At 36.8% G+C, this 20,894-nt stretch overlaps 1 protein-coding gene across 5 annotated transcripts in view; it reads right to left on the bottom strand.

Moving 5' to 3' along the window:
* Positions 1–20,894, bottom strand: part of ZCWPW2 (zinc finger CW-type and PWWP domain containing 2) — a 164,554-nt gene that overhangs the window by 92,065 nt on the left and 51,595 nt on the right. For all 5 annotated transcript variants that reach the window (XR_009701577.1, XR_009701578.1, XM_061196450.1 and 2 more), the window contains exon 2: positions 7,804–8,157. Coding sequence is in view for 3 of the 5 variants with exons in the window: in XM_061196450.1 (XP_061052433.1) it covers positions 7,804–8,157 (354 nt within the window). In the remaining 2 variants the exon portion in view is untranslated. The remainder of the gene's footprint in view (positions 1–7,803; positions 8,158–20,894) is intronic.

The following is a 20,894-nucleotide window of genomic DNA, read 5'->3' as shown; positions in this document are numbered from 1 at the left end:
AGTCCTGGAAAAAGTCTGGACCTTCCTAAGAGGCAAGAGACTACTGTTTCGGGGTGCGTGAGGAGAGGAGGTACAGAACACCGCCTAAACAAGCTTCAGAGAAGGGCGTGAGCCACAGCTATCAGTGCGGACACCAGAGACGGGCATGAAACGCTAACACTGCTGCTGCAGCCACCAAGAAGCCTGTGTGCAAGCACAGGTCACTATCCACACCTCCCCTCCCAGGAGCCTGTGCAGCCCGCCACTGCCAGGGTCCTGTGATCCAGGGACAGCTTCCCCAGGGGAAAACATGGCATGCCTCAGGCTGTTGCAACGTCACCCCAGCCTCTGCCACTGCAGGCTTGCCCCGCATTCCATACCCTCCCTCCCCCTGGCCTGAGTGAGCCAGTACCCCTTAAACAGCCACTCCTCTAACCCCGTCCTGTCTGGGTGAAGAACAGATGCCAGAGGACGACCTACACACAGACGTGGGGCCAAATCCAAAGCTGAACCCCAGGAGCTGTGCGAACAAAGAAGAGAAAGGGAAATTTCTCCGTGCAGTCACAGGAGCAGTGGATTAAATCTCTAAAATCAACTTGATGAACCCTGCATCTGTGGAATACCTGAATAGACAACAAATCATCCCAAAACTGAGGCTGTGGACTTTGGGAGCAACTGTAGACTTGGGGTTTGCTGTATGCAACTTGATTAGTTTCTGAAATTTATGTATATCTTAGTATAGTTTTAGCACTTGTTATCATTGGTGGATTTGTTTATTGGTTTGGTTGCTCTCCTCTTTTTTTTTATTACTTTTTTATGTTTTTATTTTAATAATATTGTTTTTATTTTTTACTTTAATAACTTATTTATTGTATTTTATTTTACTTTTTTCTTTCTTTCTTTCTTTCTTTTCTCCCTTTTCTTCTGAGCCATGTGGCTGACAGGATCTTGGTGCTCCAGCTGGGTGTCAGTACTGAGCCTCTGAGGTGGGAAAGCCGAGTTCAGTACATTGGACTACTGGAGACCTCCTAGCTCCATGTAATATCAATTGGTGAGAGCTCTCCCAGAGATCTCCGTCTCAATGCTAAGACCCAGCTCCACTCAACGACCAGCAAGCTCCAGTGCTGGACGGCCCATGCCAAACAACTAACAACACAGGAACACAACCCCACTCATTAGCAGAGAGACTGCCTAAAATCATACTAAGTCCACAGACACCCCAAAACACACAATTGGACGCGATCCTCCCCTCCAGAAAGACAAGATCCAGCCTCATCCACCAGAACACAAGCACCAGTCCCCTCAACCAGGAAGCCTATACAACCCACCGAACCAACTTTACCCACTGGCGGCAGACACCAAAAACAACAGGAACTATGAACGTGCAGGCTGTGAAAAGGAGACGCCAAACACAGTAAGTTAAGCAAAACGAGAAGACAGAGAAATACGCAGCAGATGAAGGAGCAAAGTAAAATCCCACCAGACCAAAGAAATGGAAAGGAAATAGCTACATGAAAAAGAATTCAGAGTAATGATAGTAAAGATGATGCAAAATCTTGGAAACAGAATGGAGAAAACACAAGAAACGTTTAACAAGGACCTAGAAGCACTAAGGAGCAAATAAACAATGATGAACAACACAATAAATGAAATTAAAAATTCTCTACAAGGCATCAATAGCAGCATAACTAATAAGTGACCTGGAAGATAAAATAGTGGAAATAACTACTGCAGAGCAGGCTAAAGAAAAAAGAATGAGAAGAATTGAGGACAGTCTCAGAGACCTCTGGGAGAACATTAAATGCATCAACATTCAAATTATAGGGGTCCAGGAAGAAGAAGAAAAAAGAAAGCGACTGAGAAAATATTTGAAGAGATTATCATTGAAAACTTCCCTAATATGGGAAAGGAAATAGTCAGTCAACTCCAGGAAGACCAGAGAGTCCCATACAGGATAAATCTAAGGAGAAACACGCCAAGACACATATTAATCAAACCATCAAAAATTAAATACAAAGAAAAAATATTAAAAGCAGCAAGGGAAAAGCAATGAATAACATACAAGGGAATTGCCATAAGGTTAACAGCTGATCTTTCAGCAGAAACTCTGCAAGCCAGAAGGGAGTGGCATGACGTATCTAAAGTGATGAAAGGGAAAAACCTACAACAAAGATTACTCTACTCAGCACGGATGTCATTCAGATTCGACGGAGAAATTAAAACCTATACAGAGAAGCAAAAGCTAAGAGAATTCAGCACCACCAGACCAGCTTTACAACAAACGCTAAAGGAACTTCTCTAGGCAGGAAAGAAAAGAGAAGGAAAACACCCACAATAACAAGCACAAAACAATTAAGAAAATGGTAATAGGAACATGCATATCGATAATTACCTTAAATGTAAATGGATGAAACGCTCCAACCAAAAGGAACAGACTGGCTTATGGATACAAAAAAACGACCCGTATATATGCTGTCTACAAGAGATCCACTTCAGACCTAGGGACACATACAGACTGAAAGTGAGAGGATGGAAAAAGATATTCCAAGCAAATGGAAATCAAATGAAAGCTGGAGAAGCAACTCTCATATCAGAAAAAACAGACTTTAAAATAAAGACTATTACAAGAGACAAAGAAAGACACTACATAATGATCAAGGGTTCAATCCAAGAAGAAGATATAACAAGTGTAACTATTTATGAACCAAAAATAGGAGCACCTCAATACATAAGGCAAATGCTAACAGCCATAAAAGGGGAAATCAACAGTAATACAATCATAGTAGGGGACTTTAACACCCCACTTTCACCAATGACAGATCATCCAAAATGAAAATAAATAAGGAAACACAAGCTTTAAGTGATACATTAAACAAGATGGACTTAATTGATACTTATAGGACATTCCATCCAAAACAACAAAATAAACTTTCTTCTCAAGTGCTCATGAAACATTCTTCAGGATAGATCATACCTTGAGCCACAGATCAAGCCTTGGTAAATTTAAGAAAATTGAAATTGTATCAAGTATCTTTTCCGACCAAAACGCTATGAGACTAGAAATCAATTACAGAAAAAAAACTGTAAAACATATAAACACATGGAAGCTAAACAATATGCTATTAAATAACCAAGAGATCACTGAAGAAATCAAAGAGGAAAGCAAAAAATACTCAAAAACAAATGACAATGAAAACACGACGACCTAAAACCTATGGGATGCAGCAAAAGCAGTTCTAAGAGGGAAGTTTATAGCAATACAATCCTACCTCAAGAAACAAGAAACATCTCAAATAAACAACCTAACTTTACACCTAAAGCAATTAGAGACAAAAGAACAAAAAACCCCAAAGTTAGCAGAAGGAAAAAAATCATAAAGATCAAATCAGGGGGCTTCCCTGGTGGCGCAGTGGTTGAGAATCTGCCTGCCAATGCAGGGGACACGGGTTCGAGCCCTGGTCTGGGAAGATCCCACATGCCGCGGAGCAACTAGGCCCGTGAGCCACAACTACTGAGCCTGCGCGTCTGGAGCCTGTGCTCCGCAACAAGAGAGGCCACGACAGTGAGAGGCCCGCGCACCGCGATGAAGAGTGGCCCCCGCTTGCCGCAACTACAGAAAGCCCTCGCACAGAAACGAAGACCCAACACAGCCATAAATAAATAAATAAATAAATAAATAAAGGAGTTCCTTTAAAAAAAAAAAAAAAAAAAAAGATCAAATCAGAAATAAATGAAAAAGAAATGAAGGAAACGATAGCAAAGATCAATAAAACTAAAAGCTGGTTCTTTGAGAAGATAAACAAAATTGATAAACCATTAGCCAGACTCATCACGAAAAAAAGGGAGAAGACTGAAATCAACAGAATTAGAAATGAAAAAGGAGAAGTAACAACTGACACTGCAGAAATACAAAGGATCATGAGAGATTACTACAAGCAACAATATGCCAAAAAAATAGACAACCTGGAAGAAACGGACAAATTCTTACAAAAGCACAACCTTCTGAGACTAAACCAGGAAGAAATAGAAAATACAAACAGACCAATCAGAAGGACTGAAATTGAGACTGATTAAAAATCTTCCAACAAACAAAAGCCGAGGACCACATGGCTTCCCAGGTGAAATCTATCAAACATTTAGAGAAGAGCTAACACCTATCCTACTCAAACTCTTCCAAAATATAGCAGAGGGAGGAACACTACCAAACTCATTCTCTGAGGCCACCATCATCACCCTGATACCAAAACCAGACAAAGATGTCACAAAAAAAGAAAACTACAGGCCAATATCACTAATGAACATAGATGCAAAAATTCTCAACACAATACTAGCAAACAGATTCTAACAGCACATTAAAAGGATCATACAATATGATCAAGTGGGGTTTATCCCAGAAATGCAAGGATTCTTCACTATACGCAAATCAATCAATGTGATACACCTTATTAACAAATTGAAGAACAAAAACCATATGAAACGCTCAATAGATGCCGAAAAAGCTTTCAACAAAAGCTTACACCTATTTATGATAAAAACCCTCCAGAAAGTAGGAATACAGGGGACTTACCTCAACCTAATAAAGGCCATATATGACAAACCCACAGCCAACATTGTTCTCAATGGTGAAAAACTGAAACCATATCCACTAAGATAAGGAACAATACAAGGTTGCCCACTCTCACCACTATTATTCAACATAGTTTTGGAAGTGTTAGCCACAGCAATCAGAGAAGAAAAAGAAATAAAAAGAATCCAAATCGTCAAAGAAGAAGTAAAGCTGTCACTGTGTGCAGATGACATGGTACTATGCATAGAGAATCCTAAAGATGCTACCAGAAAACTACTAGAGCTAATCAATGAATCTGGTAACGTAGCAGGATACAAATTGATGCACAGAAATCTCTTGCATTCCTGTACACTAATGATGAAAAATCTGAAAGAGAAATTAAGGAAACACTCCCATTTACCACTGCAACAAAAAGAATAAAATACCTAGGAATAAACCTACTTAAGGAGACAAAAGACCTGTATGCAGAAAATTATAAGACACTGATGAAAGAAATTAAAGATGATAAAAACAGATGCAGAGATATACCATGTTCTTGGATTGGAAGAATCAATATTGTGAAAATGACTATACTACACAAAACAATCTACAGATTCAATGCAATTCTTATCAAACTACCAATGGCATTTTTCACAGAACTAGAACAGAAAATTTCACAATTTATATGGAAACAGAAAAAACCCCAAATAGCCAAAGCAATCTTGAGAAAGAAAAACGGAGCTGGAGGAATCAGGCTTCCTGACTTCAGATTATACTACAAAGCTACAGTAATCAAGACAGTATGGTACTGGCACAAAAACAGAAATATAAATCAATGGAACAGGAAAGAAAGCCCAGAGATAAACCCATGCACATACGGTCACCTTATGTTTGAGAAAGGAGGCAAGAATATACAATGGAGAAAAGACAGTGCTTTCAATAAGTGGTGCTGGAAAAACTGGACAGCTACATGTAAAAGAATGAAAATAGAACACTCCCTAACACCATACACAAAAATAAACTCTAAATGGATTAAAGACATAAATGTAAGGCTAGACACTATAAAACTCTTAGGGGAAAACATAGGAAGAACACTCTTTGACATAAATCACAGCAACATCCGTTTTGACCCACCTCCTAAAGAAATGGAAATAAAAACAAAAATAAACAAGTGGGACCTTATGAGACTTAAAAGCTTTTGCACAGCAAAGGAAACCATAAACAAGACGAAAAGACAACCCTCAGAATGGGAGAAAATACTTGCAAACGAAGCAACTGACAAAGGATTAATCTCCAAAATTTACAAGCAGCTCATCCAGCTCAATATCAAAAAAACAAACAACCCAGTACAAAAATGGGCAGAAGACCTAAATAGACATTTCTCCAAAGATGATATACAGATGGCCAACAAACACATGAAAGGATGCTCAACATCACTAATCATGAGAGAAATGCAAATGAAAACTACAATGAGGTATCACCTCACACCAGTCAGATTGGCCATCATCAAAAAATCCATAAACAATAAGTGCTGGTGTGGAGAAAAAGGAACCCTCTTGCACTGTTGGTGGGAATGTAAACTGATACAGCCACTATGGAGAACAGTATGGAGGTTCCTTAAAAAACTAAAAATAGAAGTACCATATGACCCAGCAATCCCACTACTGGGCATATACCCTGAGAAAACCATAATTCAGAAAGAGTCACATACCACGATGTTCATTGCAGCACTATTTACAATAAGCAAGACATGGAAGCAACCTAAGTGTCTACTGACAGATGAATGGATAAAGAAGATGTGGCACACATATATACAATGGAATATTACTCAGCCGTAAAAAGAAATAAAATTGAGTTATTTGTAGTGAGGTGGATGGACCTAGAGTCTGTCATACAGAGTGAAATAAGTCAGAAAAAGAAAAACAAATATCGCATGCTAACACATATATACAGAATCTAAAAAAAAAAAAAAAGGTTCTGAACAATCTAAGGGCAGGACAGGAATAAAGATGCAGACATAGAGAATGGACGTGAGAACATGGGGAGGGGGAAGGGTAAGCTAGGAAGAAGTGAGCGAGTGGCACTGACATATATACACTACCAAATGTAAAACAGATAGCTAGCGGGAAGCAGCTGCACAGCACAGGGAGATCACCCTGGTGCTTTGTTAGCACCTAGAGGGGTGGGATATGGAGGGTGGGAGGGAGATGCGAGAGGGAGTGCATATGGGGATATATGTATACGTAGAGCTGATTTACTTTGTTATACAGCAAAAACTAACACAACATTGTAAAGCAATTATACTCCAGTAAAGATGTTTAAAATAATTTAAAAATTAAGAAAAATAAAAAGAGAAGCAGCAAAACTCATGAAAGAAATTATAAAGTTTTCAATAAAGACTAAACTGGAAGGAACACAAAAAATAAGCTCAATTTGTAACTCCTTCAGAAAAATAAAAGATGGAAAGGGAAAAATATTTAAATTAAAAAAATGAAAAGACGATAACAGTGGAAGAAAAAAGTAATACCAAAGCTAACCAAAGAAGATTCACTATCAGTACTACAGAAGTCCCAAAATAAAATCAAAGCAATGCAACTGAATAAACTGATTAAAATTTCAAAAAAATGTTATTGAAATAAAAAATTTGAAACCATACACTGAAAATGCACATTGCATACTTGGGAAATAAACTCAGAACAGGAAAAACTGAGCCATAGAGCAGTAAATATACAAATATCTAAAGAAAAAGAAAAAAATCTTTTAGGTATCTAGGCAACAGTTACAGAATATAAATTTTTTTCAGGACAGGTCATCCTGTGCCATAAATCAAGATTCAATGAAACAGACTATAACAGTTAAATTAGGAATCAATAACAATAAGACATTTTTAGAATCCTGCATATTTTATAATTTAAAAACACACTTCTAATAACTCATTTTGAAGAAGAAATCACAAACTGAATAGTAATAAAATACAACATATTAAAATTTGTGAGATATAACTGAAGTAGTACTTAATAAGAGAAATTTATAGCTTTAATTGCTCATATAAGGAGGGAAACAGATATGAGTCAGTTATCTAAGTTTCCAGTTTAAGAAACTAGAAAAAGAAGAATTAAACCCAAAGAAGTCAGGAAAAGAATAACAATGGATCAAAAAATAATAAGAAGTTAGACAACAATAGGGAAGAAGTTGATTCTTTGAAAAGTTTGGAAGTTAATAAACTTAGCAAGACTATACCTCAATAGTTTATTATAAAACAGCAACAAAAATCTTACCTTGGCCAAGTCTGTAATTTTACCAAAACCAGGCTTCCAAGAGGGAGCTGTGAATAGACGATCTTAAATCCACTTTGATGAAGCTGAGACTCTTCAGGAAAGTCTTCTTCAGAAACAGAGCACTTATTGTACCTTAAATCAGTGTTCATGAAGCAGTACCATGGTTCATTGTGATCAACTTTGGCTGCATCCTCACTTGACAACAATCTCCATTTCAAACAACTTTCATTCTCACACTGAACCCACACTTTGTTTACATACATGCTGTTTTCCACTGAGGAATCCAGTGCCGTATTACAATATTCTGCTATCATCTTACTATTCAACTTTCCTTTTTCCATAAATGCATTTAATCTGGAAAATAAATAACAGGAAAATAAAAGAATACGATTTGAGTGTATAAGGAGAGAAAGTTCAACCCAAAATCCGAGAAGTAGCTCTTTTATATCTTTTTTGCACACCTCTTCTCTGTACATGTTGAACATGTTATGTTTCCACCTACCCAGAAACAAAGGAACAAAACAGAAGCATCAATCACTCTGGTTATAAAATGCTCCAAAATTAAAAATAAGAAAAGTATGATGGAACAGAAGTGGAGTAGAGGTTTACTATAATATCTATTCTATTATCAGTCAGTACATATCTGATATATATCCAGTACTTTTGCCAGCTAAGTTTTATTTTTATTTTTTTTATATTTTATATTTTATATTTTATATATATATAAATTTATATATATATATATATATATATATATATAATATATATATATATATATATAAATATATATATAATATATATATATATTATATATATATTATATATATATAAATATATATATATATATATTTTATATATATATAAAATAAAATATAATATTTTATATTTATTTTTAACAGCTAAGTTTTATTCAGTGCTGACTATGAGCCAAATACTATTCTAAGTGCCTTATGCACACAGCGTATGTAGTCTTCCCAACAACCTCAGTATGAGCACTTTTAGAGAGAAAAGGAAAGCTTAGAAAAGTAAAGTAATTTATTTAAAGTCCCAGAGCTACTACAGTTTTCTCCCTAATTGTATGGTCTTATCCACTAGGCTGTACTGCCCCTTTGGTATATGGTGGACATAGTGTGACTTGATCCCTTTTTCTAATTCTGAGGAAAACCAAAGGCAGCAAAATATTTCACCATGTGAAAATTTGAAATTTATTTTTAAAAAATTAAAGGACTCTTTTGCTTATATAGCTTTGCCTTTTAACCATTATTAATTCAAGTGATTTGAAAATAATTTCTCAGAGGTTTTTTATCATGAAAATTTTAAACATATAAAACGTTAGAATTATATGAGTTAGCCCCTGATTTCTAGCTTCAGTAATAATAGTTACGTGTACACTAAAAAATAAGTAATATAGCTAAAATACAAGTAAAACCATCAGCAACTTATTTTGTAATACAAAACCTAGTTTTTTAAAAAAAGACTTACATATACCATATTAATAAATTAGTAGAACAACCACTATCGAATATAAGCACCATTTAAAGAAGCTCTTAATCCAAGAGTTAATTGTATAATCAGAAACACACTTATAATCATATACCTTTCCATGATCACTACAAATCGCTTTAGAATAAAATTTGCCAATATATTTCAATAGCCATAGCCACAATTTTTGACCTATTAATCCCACTCATTTGAATGTATACAAATAAAATAAACTTAAAAGACACTAACCTAACGAAGAAAACAATAGCAAAGATGAATAAAACTAAAAGCTGGTTCTTTGAGAAGATAAACAAAATTGATAAACCTTTAGCCAGACTCATCAAGAAAAGAAGGGAGAGGACTCAAATCAAAAAAAATAGAAATGAAAAAGGAGAAGTTACAACTAACATCACAGAAATACAAGGAATTATAAGAGACTTCTACAAGCAACTATATGCTAGTAAAATGGACAACCTGGAAGAAATGGACAAATTCTTAGAAAAGTACAACCTTGAACAATGAATCAAGAAGAAACAGAAAATACGAACTGACCAATCAGAAGTAATGAAATTGAAACTGTAATTAAAAATCTTCCAACAAACGGAAGTCCAGCACGAGATGGCTTTCCAGGCGAATTCTATCAATCATTTAGAGAAGAGCTAATGCCTATCCTGCTCAAACTGTTCCAAACAATTGCAGAGAGTGCAACACTCCCATACTCATTCTATGAGGCCACCATCATCCTGATACCAAAACCAGACAAAGATATCACAAAAAGGAAAACTGCAGGCCAATATCACTGATGAACATAGATGCAAAAACCCTCAACAAAATACCAGCAAACAGAATCCAACAACACATTAAAAGGATCACACACCATGATCAAGTGGGATTTATCCCAGGGATGCAAGGATTCTTCAATATATGCAAATCAATCAATGTGATACACCATATTAACAAATTGAAGAATAAAAACCATATGATCATCTCAATAGATGCAGAAAAAGCTTTCGACAAAATTCGACACCGATATATGATAAAAACTCTCCAGAAAGTAGGCAGAGAGGGAACCTAGCTCAACATAATAAAGGCCACATATGGAAAACCCACAGCAAACGTTATTCTCAATGGTGAAAAACTGAAAGCATTTCCTCTAAGATCAGGAACAAGACAAGGGTATCCACTTTCACGGCTGTTATTCAACATAGTCTTGGAAGTGCTAGCCACGGCAATCAGAAAAGAAAAAGAAATAAAAGGAACCCAAATTGGAAAAGAAGAAGTACAACTGTCACTGTTTGCAGATGACATGATACTATATACATAGAAAGCCCTAAAGATGCTACCAGAAAACTACTAGAGCTAATCAATAAATTTAGTAAAGTTGCAGGATACAAAATTAACACATAAAAATCTATTGCATTCTTATACACTAACAATGAAAGATCAAAAAGAGAAATTAAGAAAACAATCCTATTTACGATTGCAACAAAAAGAATAAAATACCCAGGAATAAACCTACCTGAGGAGGCAAAAGACCTGTACTCAGAAAATTATAAGATGCCGATGAAAGAAATCAAAGATGACAGAAACAGACAGAGAGATATACCATGTTCTTGGATTGGAAGAATCAATTTTGTGAAAATAACTATACTACCAAAAGCAATCTACAGATTCAATGCAATCCCTATCAAATTACCAATGGCATTTTCCACAGAACTAGAACAGAAAATTTTACGATATTTATGGAAACGCAAAAGACCCCGAATAGCCAAAGCAATCTTGAGAAAGAAAAACGGAGCTGGAGGAATCAGGCTCCCTGACTTAAGACTATACTACAAAGCTACAGTAATCAAGACAGCATAGTACTGGCACAAAAACAGAAATATAGATCAATGGAACAGGATAGAAAGCCCAGAGATAAACCCAGGCACCTATGGTCACCTAAGCTATTACAAAGGAGGCAAGAATATACAATGGAGAAAAAACAGCCTCTTCGATAAGTGGTGCTCAGAAAACTGGACAGCTCCACGTTAAAGAATGAAATTAGAACACTCCCTAACACCATACACAAAAATAAACTCAAAATGGATTAAAGACCTAAATGTAAGGCCAGACACTATAAAACTCTTAGAGGAAAACATAGGCACAACACTCTTTGACATAAATTGCAGCAAGATCTTCTTCGATCCACCTCCTGGAATAATGAAAACAAAAACAAAAATAAACAAATGGGACCTAATTAAAAGCTTTGCACAGCAAAGGAAACCATTAGCAAGACGAAAAGACTACCCTCAGAATGGGAGAAAATATTTGCAAATGAAGCAACTGACAAAGAATTAATCTCCAAAATATACAAGCAGCTCAATTAAATAATGGGCGGAAGACCTTAATAGACATTTCTCCAAAGAAGACATACAGATGGCCAACAAACACATGAAAAAATGCTCAACATTACTAATTATTAGAGAAATGAAAATCAAAACTACAACCAGGTATCACCTCGTACCAGTCAGAATGGCCATCATTAACAAATCTACAAACAATAAATGCTGGAGAGGGTGTGGAGAAAAGGGAACCTTCCTATGTTGTTTGTGGGAATGTAAATTGATACAGCCACTATGGAGAACAGTATGGAGGTTCCTTAAAAAACTAAAAATAGAACTACCATACAACCCAGCAATCCTACTACTGGGCATATACCCTGAGAAAACGATAATTCAAAAAGAGTCATGTACCAAAATGTTCATTGCAGCTCTATTTACAATAGACAGGACATGGAAGCAACCTAAGTGCCCATCAACAGAGGAATAAAGAAGATGTGGTACATATATAAAATGGAATATTACTCAGCCACAAAAAGGAATGAAATTGGGTCATTTGTAGAGATGTGGATGGACCTAGAGAGTGTCATACAGAGTGAACTAAGTCAGAAAGAGAATAACAAATATCGTATATTAACGCATATATGTGGAATCTAGAATAATGGTATATATGATCTTATTTGCAAAACAGAAATAGAGACACAGACATAGAGAACGAACGTATGGACACCAAGGGGGGAAGTGGGGGTGGAATGAATTGGGAGATTGGGATTGACATATTTACACTATTGATACTATGTATAAAATAGATAACTGATGAGAACACACTGTATAGCTCAGGGAACTCTACTCAGTGCTCTGTGCTGACCTAAGTGGGAAGGAAATCCAAAAAAGAGGGGATATATGTATATGTATAGCTGATTCACTTTGCTATACAGTAGAAACTAATACAATGTTGTAAAGCATCTGTACTCCAATAAAAATTATAAAATATAAAAATTAAAAAAAAATTTTAAAGTGACTAACTTATACATACAAAGATCAAGAATATTCACTGTGAACTGTTTATCATATTGAAAGAGTGGAAAAAAATCTAAAAACAAGAAGAACAAAATCTAAAGAAAGATTATGAAATGTTGCTGAAATATATATATATACACACATATATATTAATTTGGGTAATACTTTGGCAAGGAAATTTATGAGGAATAATACTGCATTTTGTATTACAGTTGAAGTGGGTCACTAGACAGTAGATTAGAAGTTGTTGACTCCAGACTTTGGACCCAAATGAAATGTGAATTCCTGGCTCTGCTGCTCACCAGCTCTATATCCTTGGGCAAGGCATTGTTTTGCATTTCACTTCACATTTGGTGTACTTTCTCGTGTTTGTGTGTGTGTGTATGATAGCTTTCTATTTCTTTCTCTATTTCCAATCCTTATGTCTTCTTTTATTATGCTGGCTAGGACAGATATAATATTGAATAGAAGACATTATTGTGACTTTTTTTCTAATTTTAAAGAGAATGATTCTACTATTTGACTATAAAGTCAAACATATATGTATTTTTTTGGTAGAAACCATTGAAAGGTAACAAAAAATTGTTTTCCTTCTGTTACCAGTTAATGAAGAGAATTTTTGTTGTTGTTGTTGTTAAACCTGAAGTGGTGTTGAATTTTATCAAAGGCTTTTCTGTATACTGAGGTGAACATAAGGTTTTTCTTTTTAAATATGTGAATTGAGTAGGTTGTATTAATGGATTTAATTAATGATAAACCATATTTGCATTCTGGGTTCACGTCGTAAGATTTTTTTCTTTAAGATATGTTGTTGCATTCAGTTTATTAATAATTGTTAAGATTGGTTCATGTATGTGTTTACAGATGAGATTGCTCTACAACTTTCATTTCTACTTTTGTCTTTGTCTGTTTTTGACATCAAGATTAAAACAGCCTCATAAAGCAAAATATAGAATGTTCTCCTTTTTTGGAAAGTTTGCCTAAGGGCAGATTTTCCAATTTTGTCAAATATTTAAGAATTCTAAAGAGGCACAAACTACTATGTGTAAAGTAAATAAGCTACAAGGATATATTATACAGCACATGGAATATAGCTAATATTTTATAGTAATTTAAAAGGACTGTTATCTATAAAAATACTGAATCACTATGTTGTATATCTAAAATAATAAAATATTGTAAATCAACTTTACTTCTTAAAAAAATGAAGCAACCAGAAGCAAATAGAATAAAATGTTAATGTCCACTAAGTCCAGGCAATGAGTACATAGGTATTTCATTTTTTCTCTAAATGGGAAATTTCTCATAATTAAAAAACAAAAAATTGAAAATATTATTTAACAAAAACATAAATGAGTAGTAAAATTGATAGAAAATTATGAATCATGTAGAAGCATTCTATATAAGTTTTGCACAAATACAAATTTGTTGCTTATTTTCTACAATTCATCATGAAACAAACAGAATTTTTCTTGTAATAAATTTCAAATTTGTAAATAATAAAAGTGAGAATACAAAAAAAAGAATTCTAGTGCATCTACTATATTTCTCATTATGTTTCTTTTACTCTTAATTTGTTTATACTTTTTTCCCCTCATTTATCTTGTCAGGGCTTTTTAAACAACCAGAGCTTGAGTCTTCTCTTTTATTCTTTTGAATTCTGTATAATTGATAGCAGCACTTTAATCTTTCCTTTCTTCTACTTTCTTTGGGCATTCTTTGTTGAGTTAATCCTTCTCTTCTTGAGTTGATGCTTAGTTAATTCATTTTCAGTCTTTTTTTTTTGGCTGCGTTGGGTCTCCATTGCTGTGCGCAGGCTTTCTCTAGTTGCAGAGTGGGGGCTACTCTTTGTTACAGTGCACGGGCTTCTCATAATGGTGGCGTCTCTTGTTGTGGAGCACAGGCTCTAGGCCTGAGGGCTTCAGTAGTTGTGGCACACAGTGGCTCAGCAGTTGTGGCTCACAGGCCCTAGAGCACAGGCTCAGTAGTTGTGGTGCATGGGTTTAGTTGCTCCGTGGCATGTGGGATCTTCCCGGACCAGGGCTTGAACCCATGTCCCCTGTGTTGGCAGGCGGATTCTTAACCATTGCGCCACCAGGGAAGTCCATTTTCAGTCTTTTTTTTAAAAAAAACTTTATTAATTTTTTTATATTGTGGTAAGAATACTTAACATGAGATCTACCCTCTTGACAATTTTTTAAAGTGCATAATAGAGTATTATTGACTATAGGTACAATACTGTAGAGTAGATCTCTATTATTTACTCATCTTTCTTCATTAAAACTTTATGCCTGCTAATTTATAACTCCCCACTTCACCATCTCCCTTGCCCCTGGAAACCATTCCATTCTTTGATGCTATGAATATGACTACTGTAGATACCACATATAAGTGGAATCACACAGTATTTGTCTTTCTGTGACTGGCTTCTTTCACTTAGCATAATGTCCTCCAGGTTCATCCATGTTGTTGCATATTGCAGAACTTCCTTCTTATTTAAGGCTGAATAGTATTCCATTATACATTTTCTTTATCTATTCAAACATCAATGGACACATGTTGTTTCCATATCTTGGCTATTGTGAATAGTGCTGCTATAAACGTGGGAGTACTAATGTGTCTTTGAGATCCTGATTTCAGTTCTCTTGGATAAATACCCAGAAGTGGGATGGCTGAGTCATATGGTGGTTCTATATGGTGGCTCTATTTTTATTTTTTGAAGAACCTCCATACTGTTTCCCATAGCAGCTGCATCATTTTGCATTCCCACCTACAGTGTACAAGTTTCCAGTGTATCTACATCCTCACCAACATCTATTATCTTTTGACTTTTGATAAAAGCCATCCTAACAGGTGTGAAGTGATAGACAGTTAACTGTGGTTTTGATTTACATTTCCCTGATGATTAGTGAGGTGAAGGATCTTTTCATATATCCGATGGCCACACATTTTATTTAGAAAAACTTCACATTTTTAACTTAAACCTTTTTATTGGCTGTTAGTTGTAAGAGTTCCTTACATATTTTGGACATTAACTGCTTATTGGATCTATGTTTACAAATATTTTCTCCAATTCTGTAGGCTGCCTTTCATTTTATTGTCTCCCTTGCTATGCAGAAACAATTTAGTTTGATGTAGCCCTACTTCTTCATTTTTACTCTCGTTGCCTCTGCTTTTGGTGTCAGATCCAAAAAAAAATCATTGACAAGATCAATCTTAAGGAACTTTTCCTCTATGTTTTCTTCCAGAAGTTTTACAGTTTCAGGTCTTACATTTAAGTCTTTAATCCATTTTGAGTTGATTTTTGTGTATGGTGTGAGTTAAGGATCCAATTTCATTTTTTGCATGTGGACATCTAGTTTTCCAAGACAATTTACTGAAGAGACTATCCTTTTCGCATTGTGTATTCTTGATGCCTTTGTTTAAGATTAGTTGAGGGGGTCTGAGCAAGATGGCGGAAGAGTAAGATGCAGAGAACACCTTCCTTCCCACAGATACATTAGAAATACATCTACATGTGGAACTGCTCCTACAGAACATCCACTGAACGCTGGCAGAAGACGTCAGACCTCCCAAAAGGCAAGAAACTCCCCACGTACTCGGGTAGGGCGAAAGAAAAAAGAAATAACAGAGACAAAAGAATAGGGACAGGACATGCACCAGTGGGAGGGAGCTGTGAAGGAGGAAAGGTTTCCACACACTAGGAAGCCCCTTCGCGGGCGGAGACTGCGGGTGGCAGAGGGGGGAAGCTTCGGAGCCGCGGAGGAGAGCGCAGCCACAGGGGTGCAGAGGGCAAAGTGGAGAGATTCCCGCACAGTGGATCGATGCCGAGCAGCACTCACCAGCCCGAGAGGCTTGTCTGCTCACCCGCTGGGGCGGGCGGGGGCTGGGAGCTGAGGTTCGGGCTTCGGTTGGATCACAGGGAGAGGACTGGGGTTGGCGCCGTGAACACACCCTGAAGGGGTTAGCTGCACCACAGCTAGCCGGGAGGGAGTCCGGGAAAAACTGCAGCTGCCGAAAAGGCAAGAGACTTTTTCTTGCCTCTTTGTTTCGCGGCGCACAAGGAGAGGGGATTCAAAGCGCCGCCTAAACGAGCTCCAGAGACGGGCGCGAGCCGCGGCTATCAGCGCAGACCCCAAAGACGGGCATGAGACGCTAAGGCTGCTGCCGCCACCAAGAAGCCTGTGTGCCAGCACAGGTCACTATCCACACCCCCCTCCCGGGAGCCTGTGCAGCCCGCCACTGCCAGGGTCCCGTGATCCAGGGACAACTTATCCGGGAGAACGCACGGCGCACCTCAGGCTGCTGCAATGTCATGCCAGCCTCTGCCACCGCAGGCTCACCCCGCATCCGTACCCCTCCCTCCCCTGGCCTGAGTGAGGCAGAGTCCCCGAAGCAGCTGTTCCTTTAACCCCGTCCTGTGTGAGCGAAGAACAGAGGCCCTCAGGTGACCTACATGCAGAGGCGGGTCCAAATCCAAAGCTGAACCCCGGGAGCTGTACGAACAAAGAACAGAAAGTGAAGTTTCTCCCAGCAGCCTCAGAAGCAGCGGATTACAGCTCCACAAAAAACTTGATGTACCTGCATCTGTTGAATACCTGAATAGATAATGATTCATCCCAAATTCAGGAGGTGGCTTTGGGAGCAGGATATATTAATTTTTCCCCTTTTCCTTTTTTTGTGAGTGTATATGTGTATGTTTCTGGGTGAGATTTTGTCTGTATAGCTTTGCTTTCACCATTTATCCTAGGGTTCGGTCCATCCATTTTTTTTTTTTTAACTTAAAAAATTTTTTTCTTCATAATTTTTTCCTTATTTTTTCTTTTAAAAAATTAAAAAATGTTTTTTCTTAATAATTTTTTTATTTAAAAAAATTAAAAAATATTTTTTTCTTAATAAATTTCATTCTTACTTTTTATTATAATAGCTTTATTTGATTTCATTTGATTTGATTTTATCCTCTTTCTTTCTTTCTATTTTTTCTCCCTTTTATTCTGAGCCATGTGGATGAAAGGCTCTTGGTGCTCCAGCCAGGCATCAGGGCTGTGCCTCTGAGGTGGGAGAGCCAACTTCAGGACACTGGTCCACGAGAGACCTCCCAGCTCCACGTAATACCACACGGCGAAAATCTCTCAGAGATCTCCATCTCAACATCAAGACCCAGCTTCACTCAACGACCAGCAAGCTACAGTGCTGGACACCCTATGCCAAACAACTAGCAAGACAGGAACACAGCCCCATCCATTAGCAGAGAGGCTGCCTAAAATCATAATAAGGCCACAGACACCCCAAAACACACCACCAGATGTGGACGTGCCCACCAGAAAGACAAGATCCAGCCTCATCCACCAGAACACAGGCACTAGTCCCCTCCACCAGGAAGCCTACACAACCCACTGAACCAACCTTAGCCACTAGGGACAGATACCAAAAACAACGGGAACTACAAACCTGCAGCCTGTGAAAAGGAGACCCCAAACACAGTAAGATAAGCAAAATGAGAAGACAGAAAAACACACAGCAGGTGAAGGAGCAGGGTCAAAACACACCAGACCTAACAAATGAAGAGGAAATAGGCAGTCTACCTGAAAAAGAATTCAGAATAATGATAGTAAAGATGATCCAAAATCTTGGAAATAGAATAGACAAAATGCAAGAAACATTTAACAACGACGTAGAAGAAATAAAGAGGAACCAAGCAATGATGAAAAACACAGTAAGTGAAATTAAAAATACTCTAGACGGGATCAATAGCAGAATAACTGAGGCAGAAGAACGGATAAGTGACCTGGAAGATAAGACAGTGGAAATAACTACTGCAGAGCAGAATAAAGAAAAAAGAATGAAAAGAACTGAAGACAGTCTCAGAGACCTCTGGGACAACATTAAACGCACCAACATTCTAATTATAGGGGTCCCACAAGAAGAAGAGAAAAAGAAAGGGACTGAGAAAATATTTGAAGAGATTATAGTTGAAAACTTCCCTAATATGGGAAAGGAAATAGTTAATCAAGTCCTGGAAGCACAGAGAGTCCCATACAGGATAAATCCAAGGAGAAACACGCCAAGACACACATTAATCAAACTATCAAAAATTAAATATAAAGAAAACATATTAAAAGCAGCAAGGGAAAAACAACAAATAACACACAAGGGAATCCCCATAAGGTTAACAGCTGATCTTTCAGCAGAAACTCTGCAAGCCAGAAGGGAGTGGCAGGATATACTTAAAGTGATGAAGGAGAAAAACCTACAACCAAGATTACTCTACCCAGCAAGGATCTCATTCAGATTTGATGGAGAAATTAAAACCTTTACAGACAAGCAAAAGCTGAGAGAGTTCAGCACCACCAAACCAGCTTTACAACAAATGCTAAAGGAACTTCTCTAGGCAAGAAACACAAGAGAAGGAAAACACCTACAATAACAAACCCAAAACATTTAAGAAAATGGGAATAGGAACATACATATCGATAATTAACTTAAATGTAAATGGATTAAATGCTCCCACCAAAAGACACAGACTGGCTGAATGGATACAAAAACAAGACCCGTATATATGCTGTCTACAAGAGACCCACTTCAGACCTAGGGACACATACAGACTGAAAGTGAGGGGATGGAAAAAGATATTCCATGCAAATGGAAATCAAAAGAAAGCTGGAGTAGCAATTCTCATATCAGACAAAATATATTTTAAAATAAACAGTATTACAAGAGACAAAGAAGGACACTATATAATGATCAAGGGATCGATCCAAGAAGAAGGTATAACAATTGTAAATATTTATGAACCCAACATAGGAGCACCTCAATACATAAGGCAAATACTAACAGCCATAAAAAGGGAAATCGACAGTAACACAATCATAGTAGGGGACTTTAACACCCCACTTTCACCAATGGACAGATCATCCAAAATGAAAATAAATAAGGAAACACAAGCTTTAAATGATATATTAAACAACATGGGCTTAATTGATATTTACAGGACATTCCACCCAAAAACAACAAAATAAACTTTTTTCTCAAGTGCTCATGGAACATTCCCCAGGATAGATCATATCCTGGGTCACAAATGAAGCCTTGGTAAATTTAAGAAAATTGAAATCATATCAAGTATCTTTTCCGACCACAACGCTATGAGACTAGATATCAATTACAGGAAAAGATCTGTAAAAAATAAAACACATAGAGGCTACACAATACACTACTTAATAACGAAGTGATCACTGAAGAAATCAAATAGGAAATCAATAAATACCTAGAAACAAATGACAATGGAGACACGACGACCCAAAACCTATGAGATGCAGCAAAAGCAGTTCTAAGAAGGGAAGTTTATAACAATACAATCCTACCTCAAGAAACAGGAAAAATCTCGAATAAACAACCTAACCTTGCACCTAAAGCAATTAGAGAAAGAAGAAAAAAAAAAACCCAAACCTAGCAGAAGGAAAGAAATCATAAAGATCAGAGCAGAAATAAATGAAAAAGAAATGAAAGAGACAATAGCAAAGATAAATAAAACTAAAAGCTGGTTCTTTGAGAAGATAAACAAAATTGATAAACCATTAGCCAGACTCATCAAGAGAAAAGGAAAAAGACTCAAATCAATAGAATTAGAAATGAAAAAGGAGAAGTAACAACTGACACTGCAGAAACACAAACGATCATGAGAGATTACTACAAGCAACTCTATGCCAATAAAATGGACAACCTGGAAGAAATGGACAGATTCTTAGAAATGCACAACCTGCCGAGACTGAACCAGGAAGAAATAGAAAATATGAACAGACCAACCACAAGCACTGAAATTGAAACTGGGATTAAAAATCTTCCAACAAACAAAAGCCCAGGACCAGATGGCTTCACAGGCGAATTCTATCAAACATTTAGAGAACAGCTAACACCTATCCTTCTCAAACTCTTCCAAAATATTGCAGAGGGAGGAACACTCCTCAACTCATTTTACGAGGCCACCATCACCCTGATACCAAAACCAGACAAAGATGTCACAAAGAAAGAAAACTACAGGCCAATATCCCTGATGAACATAGATGCAAAAATCCTCAACAAAATACTAGCAAACAGAATCCAACAGCACATTAAAAGGATCATACACCATGATCAAGTGGGGTTTATTCCAGGAATGCAAGGATTCTTCAATATATGCAAATCAATCAACGTGATACATCATATTAACAAATTGAAGGAGAAAAACCATATGATCATCTCAATAGATGCAGAGAAAGCTTTTGACAAAAT

This window comes from Eubalaena glacialis, chromosome 7 (assembly GCF_028564815.1).
Source record: "Eubalaena glacialis isolate mEubGla1 chromosome 7, mEubGla1.1.hap2.+ XY, whole genome shotgun sequence".
Lineage (NCBI taxonomy): Eukaryota > Metazoa > Chordata > Mammalia > Artiodactyla > Balaenidae > Eubalaena > Eubalaena glacialis.
The sequence above is the reverse complement of the archived record's forward strand: the minus strand, read 5'-3'. Positions and strand labels throughout refer to the sequence as shown.